The following is a 13,707-nucleotide window of genomic DNA, read 5'->3' as shown; positions in this document are numbered from 1 at the left end:
CACGCCAGGTCCTCCTGTCTTCCGTCGTGCTCTGGAGTTTGCTTAACTTTATGTTCGTTGCATTGATAACACTGTCTAACCATCTCATCCTTTGCTGTCCCCTTCTTCTTTTACCTTCAATCTTTCCCAGCATCAGGGTCTTCTCCAGTGAGTGCTCCCTTCTCATTTGGTAGCCAAAGTATTTGAGCTTCAGCTTCAGTCTCTGGTCCTCCAGGGAACAATCAGGGTTGATTTATGTGAGGATTGACTTATTTGATCTCCCTGCAGTCCAGGGGACTCTCAAGAGTCTTCTCCAGCACCACAATTCAAAAGAATCTTCTTCTTTGACCTTCAGTCTTTCCCAGCATCAGGGTCTTCTTCTCCAGTGAGTGCTCCCTTCTCATTTGGTGGCCAAAGTATTTGAGCTTCATCTTCAGTATCTGGCCTTCCAGGGAACAGTCAGGGTTGATTTCTTTTAGGATTGACTTATTTGATCTCCCTGCAGTCCAGGGGACTCTCAAGAGTCTTCTCCAGCACCATAATTCAAAAGAATCTTCTTCTTTGACCTTCAGTCTTTCCCAGCATCAGGGTCTTCTTCTCCAGTGAGTGCTCCCTTCTCATTTGGTGCCCAAAGTATTTGAGCTTCAGCTTCAGTATCTGGCCTTCCGGGGAACAGTCAGGGTTGATTTCTTTTAGGATTGACTGATTTGATTTCCTTGCAGTCCAGGGGACTCTCAAGTCTTCTCTAGCACCATAATTCAAATGCATCTATTCTTAAGCACTCGGTCTTCCTTATAGTCCAACTCTTGCAGCCATACATTACTACTGGGAATACCATTGCTTTGACCATACGGACTTTTGTTGGCAGGAATAATTCTATGATTCTATTAATAATATTGGGAATGGTGTGGGGAGAAGGGAAAGGTAATTTTCTTTTTATTGTAAACTACTTTGAGCAATGAAAAATGTGTTGAATAAATAACTAACCGCTTTTCCCTTGGCGCACATGACATGAAAATCTCATCTGGGAATTCCTTTAATTTTCTCACTAGTATTTTCTACATGAATGACACAGAACTGGAACACCACAAGGGACAACCCTGGAAACATCATCTCCTGAGTGACCACTGGAGCACTTTGCATGTTTGTGTTTATAGCTAACAAGGCAATACAGTTGTGTTTCTTCTTCCTCTCAGTTGGAGAGACAGTGTAAAGAGCTCCACGATGATAAGTGTGAGACCAAAGTGGAGAATACCAGGCTGAAGCTCACAAACCAAGAGCTTCACAAGGATGTGGAGAGAACGTCCCAGGAGTTAATTGTTGCTCAACAACAGTTGCAGATGTTGCAGGATGAGGCAAAAAAACTGCAGGAAGAAAAGGAAATGTGAGTAACGGTAACTTTTAGATAAAACAGAAATCCAGTGGCACCTTGAAAACTAACAACATTTATTTCAGCATGAGCTTTCATGGTCAGAATCCACTACTTCAGATTCTATGAAGAAGAAGTCATATCCCACGCTGACATAAGGAAGTTTACAGAAAGCGAGGGGGAAAGTGAGGGGTTGAAGCACAGCAGGGTTTGGTGTGAATCCTGTTATCTGTGTGATGGATTGGAATTAATTAGGTTGCTACACATAATGGATGATTCCAGCCTCTTGATCATGGGATGCAGACATCAGTAAAGGATTATAGTATGACACAACATATTAAGAATCATACTGTGATGGTGCAAGTCCATTGCAGAAGACATAAGGAGTGATAACTTCCTGTCCTTGCTAGACTTAATGGAAGCCTAACTCCTCATCACAATATTCCTGCCATATGAGAAAATTCTCAGGTTTGCTTGAAGGCCACCACCTTCAGTTCAAAGCACTTCAGTTCCTTCATGGCACTTTAAGTCTTTTTAGATAGCAATGATGATTGTTGCACATCTCTACACTCACGGTGTGTATTGTGTGTTCTTCATCCTCCTCAGCTGGTGGTATCACCCTGTCAGACTCCTGGGAGGCAAAGGGATATTTGGGGGCCCTGACCTTTTGTGAAAATTCCACGAGTATCTCCCGGGGAGGGGGTTGGTTGTCTTTTGAGGGGGCAGAATGTCAGCTCACTGCCATGCTTTCATTGTTTTCGTTCATCCCTGACTGTAGCGCCTGCGCGCATTCTTGCTTGTTTGCTTTGCTTAGTGGCTGCGAGTAACTATCAGGAGGCACTCATGAGACCATGCGAACTGGCTCTGCCAGATGGTGCTATCTGTGTAACCTTGAGGAGGAAAGGGAGCTTGCATTCCACTGCCGGTGTGAATATTTCTGCTCTCATGGGGCGAGGAGAGTCTCCCGTTCATGATGTAATTCCCGCGTGCGCGCTCGGATTTCATTTGCTTAGCCAACTGCCGCATCAGAGTATATGTATTGATGCATCTGCTCTAACCGTTATTTCTAACAATGTACCTGTACAACCCGGCAACAGACTTGTATTCTAATAAAGCATAACTTTCCCCTGAAAAGTATGTGGAGACTTGCATGCTGTTGAACCTGACAGATATGCCCTCCATGACATACTAGGTCTCTCAGTTCTTGCTTGTACCCAGAATGGAACTTTATTTGTCTTGTAGGTGCTGTTCCCACATTTGCTAAGTCTCATATCTGTATGCTAATTTACTGCCATTCACAGGTCTTTCTTACATCCAATCTCAGCTATAATCACCTAGTACTTGTGCATCTTGACTCTCAATGGCCCTTTCTGACAACAACCCCCACCCCACCCCCTATAAGTAATGGTTGAGGAGGTTTTTCCCACTGTATCTGACAAAGTGTGCTTGCACACAGAAGATTACACCATGAATAAAAGTTTGTTGGCCTTAAAGGTGCCACTGGATTCAAACTTCATTCATATAAACTAAGCTCGTTATTCCTGCATCTGATAAACATCTTCATTATGTTGGGTGCTAATTTATGGCTCACCTCCTGCCTATATGTATGAGCTGGTAAATTCCATTCCAGTGTATTTGAGGAAGTGTGTGTGACACATGAAAGCTCATACCTGTGAATAAAACTTTGTTGGTCTTCAAAGTGCCCCGCTGGACTCAAACTTTGTTCTACTGCTTCAGACCAACATGGCGACCCCACCTGAATCTAAGCAATACTACAAGTGGAGTTTGATGGTGTGTGTATTTCTCCCTCTAGAGAGGTTTACAGAGTGACAGAAGCTTTGCAGAGGGAGCAATCAGGCCTTCTCAAGCAGCTGGATTTTTTAAGGTAAGAACACATGTTGGTTCTGTGGAAGGATCTGGAGGGCAAGAGAGAGGAGGATAGAGGTGGAGTTCCAGGTCTGTGGCTGAAAGAAGGAGAAGGCGGAGTCATTTAGGAAAGCAGATAGCTTTTGGGTGGCTGATTTATATCAGTTTCATGTTTGAACTTCCTGAATTGTACCGCGCAGGATGGGGTGGGAAATGACAGCTGGGAAATGTGTTCTTCTTCAGCCTGCACGATATGCAGTATCAAAACACCATCCCTATACAGAGGCCTTTTTCCTCTGAAGAATGGGCATAAAGTGACAGGAACTGCTGTTCTCCTGTCTTGGGAGGTTCCTTTGCTCTCTCCTGTTCTCTCATCCTTTGGCACGGTCTGTCCAAATAGACTGTTTTAAATTTTACCTCCCAGCTGGGATGAGCTTTGTAGAACCAATCCTTTCTTTGGACTTGGCTTCTCAATTCCCACCAAATCTGCATTACCCAATACTGCAGTCTTTTGCACCACTGATTTTTAGGGCTCCAAGCCGGGACATTAAAACCGACCTGCCTCATCTCTCTGGTGACAACCTATCCAGATGGTGCAAAAGCTTCTTCTGATTCTCATCTCCTCTGGTTCTCACCACATATGTACTTCTCTGCCTCCCTTTCTGAGTGTAACTTAAGGCTGCTTATGGCGGGGTTCACATAGATGTGTACATTTTCAAAAGATAAACAGCTTCTCATTCATGACAATGTGTGTGTGTGTGTGTGTATCACAGGTGGTAGAAATTAATAATGCCCACGCAAGGGCAACAGCCATATCTTTAATATGGGGAAAGAAAAATATTTGTCCATTATGTACTAAATGGTGACCATATGTACAGCACTACTATACCCACCAACATTTCACACAGACCAACAGGAGCATTGTTGTGTATTTAAAAGATCCCCTTTTCCATTCCAAGAGTAACGGCTGGAACATCCCTGTTTTCAGGCTGTGGCATGCTGTGTTCATGTCCTCTGAAATAATCTGCCCTGCATTGGCTTTGAAGACCAACTCAGTTTTCTTTTTTAAAAATTCTTGTTATACAACAGACCTTTTCATAGTTACTACTCTGAACAAATGCAAGTCAAACACATTCATCAGCATTTATTATCTCAGCCGATACAAGGTGGATGGTGAAAGGGATATAGGGCACTATAGTTCTGTGTCTGGTCACCTCACTTAAAAGCAATGAGGGAGTCTATTCTTTTGGCTAAACGTATACTAGGCTAAATGTAACTGCTGTCCGTCAATCAATCACATCTGTATGCTACCCTTTCTGCAAGGAGCTCAGGGTTTCCCTCAGCTGTTCTGTAATATGTTATCATATTTACGATAATCAAATATGTTTCACCAGCTGCTACAGCATGTCAGATGGTGGACCATACAATTCCTTTGTGTAATGGTGCATTCGTATTCATGGGCCCCGTTCACACGGAGCATTTGCCATGCTAAAGATACGGGTGACAGGCGGATTTTCTGGGCGCGATCACACCGCAACATCTGGGAAGTGTAGTGCACCCGTGGCTAAAACGTGCCTTTGTGCCAAAGATACGGAGTAAAAAACTAGTACTTACGATGTACTAGTTTCTGGAAAACACGGGGCAAGGGTGGGCTTCTGATCGCGTCCCGTCCTAGTCCCGTCGCAAACCGGTTAGGTTTTTTTTTTAAGTCTTCACAAGATGCGCACAAACGATCATGCGCATGCTAACCTTTTGGGGAGAAAAAAAATATTCCTGTTTGCCATGGAAGCGGCACCTAGCGATTGCAGGTGTGATTGCGCCATCCCGCTTCTTTTCCACACTGCAGGATAGCTGTGTGATTGGCACCTCACGCCCTAACCACGGGACCTCGACGGGACGTGTGATCAGGTGGCCGCACATTATTTTGCTCCGGGGCAAACAGCCACGCTCCCCCCCCCCCGTGCGCATTTTCAGGCCCGTGTAACCACTAGGGTTGCTAACTTCCTGAGACAAAAATCTCCTGTCCCTTTAAAAGACTGAATAGGATGTTATTTACCAGTTGATATTATTTACCTTCATACTATGAAGAACTTCAGCTGCCTGTTTCCACACATTAGGCCTATTTTTAAAAATCATTATCTCAAGCCATTGACAGCAATTTTATCAAGAAAAAACCCCAAACAACTGGGGGAGGAATATAACTGATGTCTCAATTTCACCCTACAGAGAAAGGAACAAATATCTAAAAGATGAACGCGACATCTGTTTACAGGTAAAGAAATCCCACTTCAGTTGTCTAGCTTTTTTCTGATCATGGGTACATTCAGCTTTTACTTGTGCCACAAAACTCAATCTCTTACTTCAGTTCATTAGTCTGGGAACTATGTTGGCACTGCAGTTAAGATACTCTGCATGTTGGAGAAACGACTGCATGTGCAGCCCCATACTCCAAAAAAGCATTGTCACATCATACCTATTTTGAAGATATTGATCTCTATACTTTGTTGGTTGTACATGGTGGTACAGTGGGATGTACAGCAGGCTCTGAATAGTGGCTGTGCCACTAGGGTTGCCAAGTCCCTGCTGTATGTACAGGGGGGGACTCCAGCTCCGTCCCAGGAGCGCGCACGCCGCAACCACGTCACCCGGAAGTGACGCGGTCGCGTCGGGCGTGCCGGGGGTGGGGCCATGGTCATCCGAGGGAAAAACATAGAGTTTTCCCTCGGATGACTGTGGGCCCCACCCCCGGCACGCCCAACGTGACGTGCTGACACCAGGCACGTCACATGCTTTGGGGTTGGGGTTCCCCCCGGGGCCCGATCCACTGGCGGTGGGTAACGGGCCTCTGGGGTGGGGGGTTCCCCGCCCCCCGGGGGGACTTGGCAAGCGTATGTGCCACAATCCTACCAGTTGCCTCCTTAGTCACTGCTGTTTTCTTCCCTCCCCTCCCCTCCCTCCACAGTCTTGCGCCAAAACACCAGCATGCCCCATTCTGTCTTGGAGACGCTGCACTTTCCACTGAGACCCCAGATGTGGCCAAAACTGGCATTTCAAAGAAAGGGAAGCTTCCTGGCAGATATAGGCAGCTGGTATGCATAGGACATAATCCATACAAAGCTGTCCTGATCAATTGAAATGAATAGCAGCTTCCCAAGAGCATAGCCACAGCCATATTTATGTACCGTCAGTTTTTAGTTCTTTTTAAAAGAATCACTGGCTGTGCTTTAGCAGGTCACTGTAGTTGGCAGCCATTTTTCTTTAGGGCCCATATTGCATGGGAAGGTTTACTTTACCGTGCCTTTAATTTAATACAGTATTAACTTACAGGCTTGAGAGTCTCACAGCTTTAAGCACAAACAATGTTTCCGTAGCGTTTAGAGTGTCAGGGTTTTGGAGACCCCGGCCTGGATCCCCTCCCTGCCGTGGAAGTTTACTCGGTGACCTAGAGCCAGTCACATGCTCTCAGTGAATCTACCTCACAAGGTTCTTGTGTGAATAAAATGGAGGGTAAGCCCCTTAGGGTCCCCGTTGAGGAGACGGGCAGGGTATACACAAAGTCAACAAACAATACCCCCACATGGGGATATTTCAGGTATTTTGGAGAAATCAAAATCGGATAGGGATGATATTCAACATCATTTGCAGGCCAATTAAGGCCCCGGTCACACGGAGCATTAGCCACGCTAGAGAGACGGAAGATAGGCGGATTTTCCGGGCGCGATCACAGCGCCACATCTGGGAAGCGTAGAGCTCCTGTGGCTCACCCAAGGCTTCCCACCGAAGATGCGGGGTAAAAAACTAGTACCTCCGAGGTACTAGTTTCCAGAAACCGTGGGGCAAGGGTGGGTGTCTGATCGTGTTTCCGGTGGCATCCGGCGCCCGCCCATGTCCCTTCGCAAAATGTTTTTTTTCCCCCAAGTCTCCATGGGATGCGCACAAGCACCCAACGGAGCATGCACACATTTCAGTTTAAAAAACCCCACAACCCCATTTGCCGCGCTGCCCCGCTTCTTTGCCGCGTCGTGTGATCGGCACCTCCCCCTAACCATGGGACCCCAACGGGACCTCAACCGGACGCCTGATCGCGCAGTCGCGCGTTATTTTGCTCCGGGGCAAACAGCCACACTCCCCCCCCCCGCATTTTCCGGCCTGTATGACCGGGGCCTAAGAATAGCAAAAACCCCACCAAACCCTTTAAAAAAACTGCTGCTGCTTGCTGTTGTTTTTTCAATGAATCTATCTGAAATGTGCCAAATTACACTGCCTGCCAAGGATATTCTTTGAGTGAAATATCAGGTGGGTGGAAGAAGGCAGTTACACTTTATGAGGAATAAAGCATTACAGTGGTGCAATGCTGCTGTTTTCTCCTGTGCTGCTCGCTCTGCTGCATAACATGTTCTTTCCCCGGCCCTGCTGCTGCTGCTGTTGCCATCAGGGTTGTGTCATTGCGGTGCATGCGGAGGCTACCTGGGAGAATCCCTAACCAACCCACTAAATGCTTCTGTCCTCATGAGCTGTTCAGTTTTATTTATTTTGCAATTATTTTTATTCTCTACGCCACTTTGGAGAGAGTTGCTGGTGGTGGAAAGTGCCATCAAGTTGCAGCAGACTTAGAATCATAGAGTTGGAAGGGACCTCCAGGGTCATCTAGTCCAACCCCTGCACAGTGCAGAAGATTCACAAATACCTCCCCCTCCACACCTGCAGTGACTGCTGTTCCACGCCCAGAAGATGGGGGGGAGGGGAACAACCAAACCTCTAGGATCCCTGGCCAAACTGGCCTGGAGAAAAAGCGCTTCCTGACCTCAAAGTGGCCATCAGCATTTCTCAGGCTGTGTAAGAAAGGGCCACAAGAACTAAGCACGGAGGCAACCCTTCCTGCCCTCCTCCCTCTCATGATCTGCCTCAGTTCACAGAATCCGCATTGATGTCAGATGGCCAACTAGCCTCTGCTTGAAAACCTCCAAAGAAGGAGAGCCCACCACCTCCTCCCGAGGAAGCCTGTTCCACTGAGAAACCGCTCTGTCAGGAAGTTCTTCCTAATGTTTAGCTGAAAATACTTCTGATTTAATTTCAGCCCATTGGTTCTGGTCCGACCTTTTGGGGCAACAGAAAATAACTCCACACCATCCTCTATATGACAGCCCTTCAAGTACTTGATGATGGTTATCATATCACCTCTCAGTCATCTCCTCTCCGGGCTAAACATGCCCAGCTCCTTCAACCTTTCCTCATAGGACTTGGTCTTCAGACCCCTCACCTGCCCTCCTCTGGACATGTTCCAGCTTGTCTATATCCTTCTTAAACTGTGGTGCTCAAAACTGAACACAATACTCTACGTGAGGTATAACTAGAGCAGAGTAAAGTGATACTATCACTTCATGTTGATACAGCCCAAAATCGCATTTGCTTTTTTAGCTACCGCATCACACTGCTGACTCATGTTCAGTGTATGGTCTACTAAGACCCCTAGATCTTTTTCATACATACTACTGCCAAGACAAGTCTCGTTCATCCTATAATTATGCATTTGATTTTTCCTACCTAAATGCAGAACTTTATGCCCATTGGAATTTATTTTGTTTTAGCCCAGTTTTCCAGCCTGTCAGGATCATGCTGTATCCTGACTCTGTATTCTACCATATTTGCTATCCCTCCCAATTTATTATAATCTGCAAATTATAATAAATTTTCTTACTTTGAACATAACAAAAGAACCCTTTTCATACTGAGCTTTAGCTTTTCTAACACTCTCCCTACAAGCACTATTTAATTGTGTATATTCATCCTTGGGGCCCTCCTTCCATTTCCTAAATGAGTCTTTTTATTTCTCAGATCTTTAAGAAAGCTGTTTATGTAGCCACTTTGGCTTCCTTAGGCTCCTCCCATTTTTCCTTCTCATAGGAATAATTTGAGATTGGTCCAGCCTAGACCATCCAGGTCAGGGAAGAGAAAATAGAAAGCGGGAAATATAAACATTTTATATTCTTAATGCTACAATCCTAAGAATAACTTCCACCATATATAATGGGGCTTACTTCTGAGTACTGCTGCTTAGAAGTGCTCCCTCACTCATACATATCAATAAAATATTTCTCTAGAAATGCAGGAAGAGTGTTCCAACCGCCAACAGAAATCAAAGGTCAGGTTCAATCATCGGGAAATATGTGGAGGCCAAAGTTTCACTTAAGAGGTAAGTCTTTTTAATTTTTTTTATTTAGAAACATAAATATATACAAAATAGAGATTTCTTTGAGTAATACATATTCCATGTTAGGAATTTAATTGTGTTTTTGGACCTTGGGCCAAAGGGATCGATACGTCATCTTTCTTGGTTGAGTGTCAGATTCAACCTTTGCATCAGTTTGCAAACTTTCTGCCCAGGTAGTGGGTTGTTTGGGAGTTGAGAGGTTAAAAAGATCTGTGAGAGGTTGCTGCAAAGTGACCAACTCCTGTGTTATTAGGAATTCAAGGGAGGAAGGGCTCATGGGGTCTGCCTCACTCCAGCTAGACTGAGAATTGTTTTTGCAAAGGTCAATTACAGTATTTAGATTTTCAGAGTTTGGTTTTGAGGGATTTTGAGAGTTTGCATAAATATCTACAAGGTCATGGTTTAAACTTAAATCAAGGGTTATTAAGGAAGCTTCTTGTTTTTCTGTCTGGAGTTTAGCTTTGTCTCAATGGAAGACTTTCCCTGAAACCAACTTCTGACATAGGTTTTTTAATCGCTCAGCTCTAGATCACAAATTGATTTAAAGAACTCTTTAAATCAAGCAAAACAGACTATATCATTATGCTGTCCTGCAGACAGAGTTTTTTGTGAAGTTGTGCAGCTGCATTTCACTCTGTGTTTTGGTGGATGATGTTGGCTGCAAGCTGTCAAATCCTGGACTCAATCACTCTCATGATATTCTTGTTGCAGCAAGGTTTGTTTATTGGGAGGTAAAGAGATTTCAAACGTAGACCGATTCTGTGTCAGAACTGGCCACTGGAGGCCAAGTCCAACCCTATACAAAAAACAGAACAGCCCCTGTATGCAAACCACCCAATGAATGTTCACAGCCAGCCCGCCAAATCTCTAGGCCTACCCTCTGGGCCAGCCCAACACCTGCATAGTAACAGTTACATCCCTTCAAGGTCAGGCGAGAAGCTGAGATCATGCGCTTCCCAGGGTTCCGTATGTACTACACAAGCTCAAGCACACATTCACCCCAGCATTCACTCCCCCGCCATCTTGGCACAGAAGATAAACGGCATGGGAGATAAAACAGTGAAAGAAGCACGTTTAAGAACCAGACCAGGAGTTTGTCTGGTAGCATTCTATGGCAAGAGAGGCCCGAGCTTGATTCAAGTCTACTTCCTGTGGGTGAGATAATGTAATGTACTCCACCATGACCACGTGCGCGACCGTTGGGCCATGCGGTCAGGCCAAACAGCAGAGCTTCGCTTCTAGGAGAACAATAGTCCAGCGGATCCTAGCCCGCACCTATCAGAGGGCTAGGTCCGCAGCCGAGAGCCTATGGGACTCTCGGCCACTGTAAATAGCCTATAGGGACATAGTGGGTGTGTTTTAGGTGGTGGGTTTCGGAGGATATAAGCCGGCCTGCGAGCCGGCTTACCTTTGTCTTGTTCCTGCTTAATAAAAGTACTTCTCAGTACTTTTCAGATAAGATTGGAGTCCTTTTACTGGCATTCATGGAAACAGCATAATTAGGGGCAGAGGGAGTCATCTGTGCCTGTGTGGCTCTACACTCATCAGGAAAAACTCTACTGGCAAAAATTCAGAAGGTACTCAAACATTTCTGTACTTTTAGAAGCATAGTTGGATTTATGGGGCTGTTAAACTTCAGGAGTATTTTTAGTTGCAAGTCATTTTAGGGAGCCTTTCAATATCCTCAGGGTCAACAGACCAGGGCTCTATACACAGGAGCTGGTTCAGGGAGTTCAAAACTGTTCTTTTGGCTACCCAATGTCCTCTGTTTACATAGTTTTCTGTTATAAACAGGGCAATTTGGTTTCTTAACAGCTGGCGTGAGACACCAGGAGTTTCCTCCTTTGTTTTTTCCTGTGGTCTCTCAGATAGTTGTTATTGATATTTTGTTGACTCAGAACTGGGTAGACGCCTTAAGTTTTTCGATTTTGGGTTTGAGATTGATCCATCTTCCCACACAGTTGGATTTTCTGTGTCGGGGGAGGTTTTCGACTGTGATTGGAGTTTGTAGATAGAGTCTCTTGAAATAAATCCAGTTGATGGAATATGGAGTTTAGTTGCTGGAAGATGGCTATAACTGTTTGGCCAGTAAGGAAACAGTGATCACCAATGAAATCTAGCGGGTTCTTTTTTAGGAAATTTTATAAATGTTCTGTTCCCCAGTGGCTTTCTGTAAGGAAGAAGGGTTCTTTTGGGTCTGTGACCTTCTCTTTTGTGAGAGGATTGGAGGCATTGGGGGGGGGGGTTCCCTTGAGTTTCCTGGGTATTAGATTCTGTCTCCAAAACTGCATATTTATTTGGGGAGGCAAAACCAGGAAGGTCACTTACTATCTTACTCCTGAGATAAGGTCCTCCTAACGAAGCTGTTTTGCTGACTTAGATGGGGAATGAGGATCCATGTGGTTTTTTTGTGCCCCCCCCCCCCCCCCCCCCCCGAAGGCCACTCTTCTTACCGGGCGTCTGTAGAAAAGCTTTCTTGTGTAGCCAGGAGATAAACAATAGAAGGTGTTATTTAATCCTTAATTAAAATGAATCCATGCGGGAGTCTGATTAAAACTGAGCTGAGAGGACAAGAGTAGAAAGATAAGAAAGAGCAAGCTGGTCTCTGAAAGGCATCTAGTTGCCAGCCACCCTCTTGCCTCCCATAGAGAGCCATAACATCAAACAAACAAACACCTTTACATACCCTGGTGTAGTCTTCAGGTCATCTGGACAACGGAGAGCTCAAGTACCGCATGCTGCAGAGACTGCCCACAGAGTATCCTCCACCATTCTAAAATTCATCCTTACATAAGGAGCCTCCTTCATCCCTGCAGCAATTAAGGTCTTCCAAGGAAAGGTTGTGTTCCAGCTTTTATATGGGTTCCCACCTCTGTATTTACAAAGAAAGGTGCTTACTGGAAACCGTACAATCCCATTTCCCACAATCAATCCTTGGAGTCCTGCGATGTATCCCAAATGCCCTTTTTAGATTAGAAACTGGGCTGATCCCCTTGGAGACTCACATATGGCTACTTGCATCTAACTATTGGCTAAAACTCATCTTCAATCCGATGGGCCTAGCACCCCTGATCTATGCTGACAGCCAGGGGTCTTTGGGGGCCAGAGCGTGTCGGAGCCGTGCTCCGGGAGCCCAGGAACTGACAAAATGGCGGTGGCAGCAAGCCCCGCCCCCAGCTCCCCGTGCTGTAGCCCGTCTCTGTTTTTCCATGGCCCGCGCCAGAGTGCTGCGGCCCCGGGAAGGCCAGAGCAGACCCGTCGCTGCCTTTCTGGGGCCCGCGCCAGAGCGCTGCAGCCCCAGGGAGGCCCGTCATTGATTTCCTGGGGCCCGCACTGGAGCGCTGTGGCCCCAGGGATGCCTGTCACCGTCTTTCAGTTTGGTGTGGTGGTTAAGTGCGCGGACTCTAATCTGGGAGAACCGGGTTTGATTCCCCACTCCTCCACTTGCACCTGCTGATGTGACCTTGGGTCAGTCACAAGCTCTGGCACAGCTGTCCTTGAAAAAGAGCCGTTTGTGTCAGAGCTCTCTCAGCCCCGCCTGCCTCACAGGGTGTCTGTTGTGGGGAGGGAAAGGAGTTTGTAAGTCTTCTTCTTCTTCTTCTTCTTCTTCTTCTTCTTCTTCTTCTTCTTCTTCTTCTTCTTCTTCTTCTTCTTCTTCTTCTTCTTCTTCTTCCTGGGGCCCGTGCCAGAGCGCAGCGGCCCCAGGGAGGCTCGAGGAGGCCTGTTGCCGCCTTCCTGGGGTCTGCGGCGGAGTGCTGTGGCCCCTGGGAGGCCCATAATTGTCTTCCTGGGGCCTGCACCAGAGCACTGCAGCCCCAGGAAGGCTCGAGGAGGCCTATCGCCGCCTTACCGGGCCCCACGCCAGAGTGCAGCGGCCCCAGGGAGGCCCGTCGCCGTCTTTCTTCGGCCCGTGCCGGAGCGCTTCGGCCTCAGGGAGGCTCGAGGAGGCCTGTCGCCGCTGCGGACCAGAGGAAGTCGGAGGATGCCCATTGCCACCTCCCTGGGCCAGCGACAGAGCGCCGCAACCCGGGGGAAACCAGAAGAGGGGCCCCCCGCCGCCTCCCCGGGCCAGCGCTGGAGTGGGGTAAGTGAGGGATCCACGGGGGTGGGGGGTGGTGGCAGAGGCTTGAGTGGGGAGGTGGGAGAGCCTCCCCCTCCCCCATCTCTTTGCCCTCTTTCTTTCCCTCCTTTCCTTCCTTTTCCTTTTCTTTCCCTCCTTTTCTTTCTCTCCCTTCTCTTCCTTCCTTCCTCTTTTCCTTCTTCTTTCCTTCTCTCTCTTTCC

General features: G+C 46.8%; 1 protein-coding gene across 1 annotated transcript in view; it reads left to right on the top strand.

Moving 5' to 3' along the window:
• Nucleotides 1-1,175: 1,175 nt before the first annotated feature.
• LOC107109985 overlaps nucleotides 1,176-13,707 on the top strand; it is a gene marked incomplete at both ends in the record, with an annotated part of 20,041 nt that continues 7,509 nt past the window's right edge. The window contains 4 exons of the mRNA XM_015410694.1: nucleotides 1,176-1,363; nucleotides 3,162-3,233; nucleotides 5,441-5,486; nucleotides 9,316-9,407. Coding sequence (XP_015266180.1) covers nucleotides 1,176-1,363; nucleotides 3,162-3,233; nucleotides 5,441-5,486; nucleotides 9,316-9,407 — 398 coding nt within the window. The remainder of the gene's footprint in view (nucleotides 1,364-3,161; nucleotides 3,234-5,440; nucleotides 5,487-9,315; nucleotides 9,408-13,707) is intronic.

Source organism: Gekko japonicus, unplaced genomic scaffold (genome assembly GCF_001447785.1).
Source record: "Gekko japonicus isolate JY-2015 unplaced genomic scaffold, Gekko_japonicus_V1.1 scaffold6259, whole genome shotgun sequence".
Taxonomy (NCBI): domain Eukaryota; kingdom Metazoa; phylum Chordata; class Lepidosauria; order Squamata; family Gekkonidae; genus Gekko; species Gekko japonicus.
Note: the sequence above shows the minus strand (reverse complement) of the source record. Positions and strands in the feature narration are given on the sequence as shown.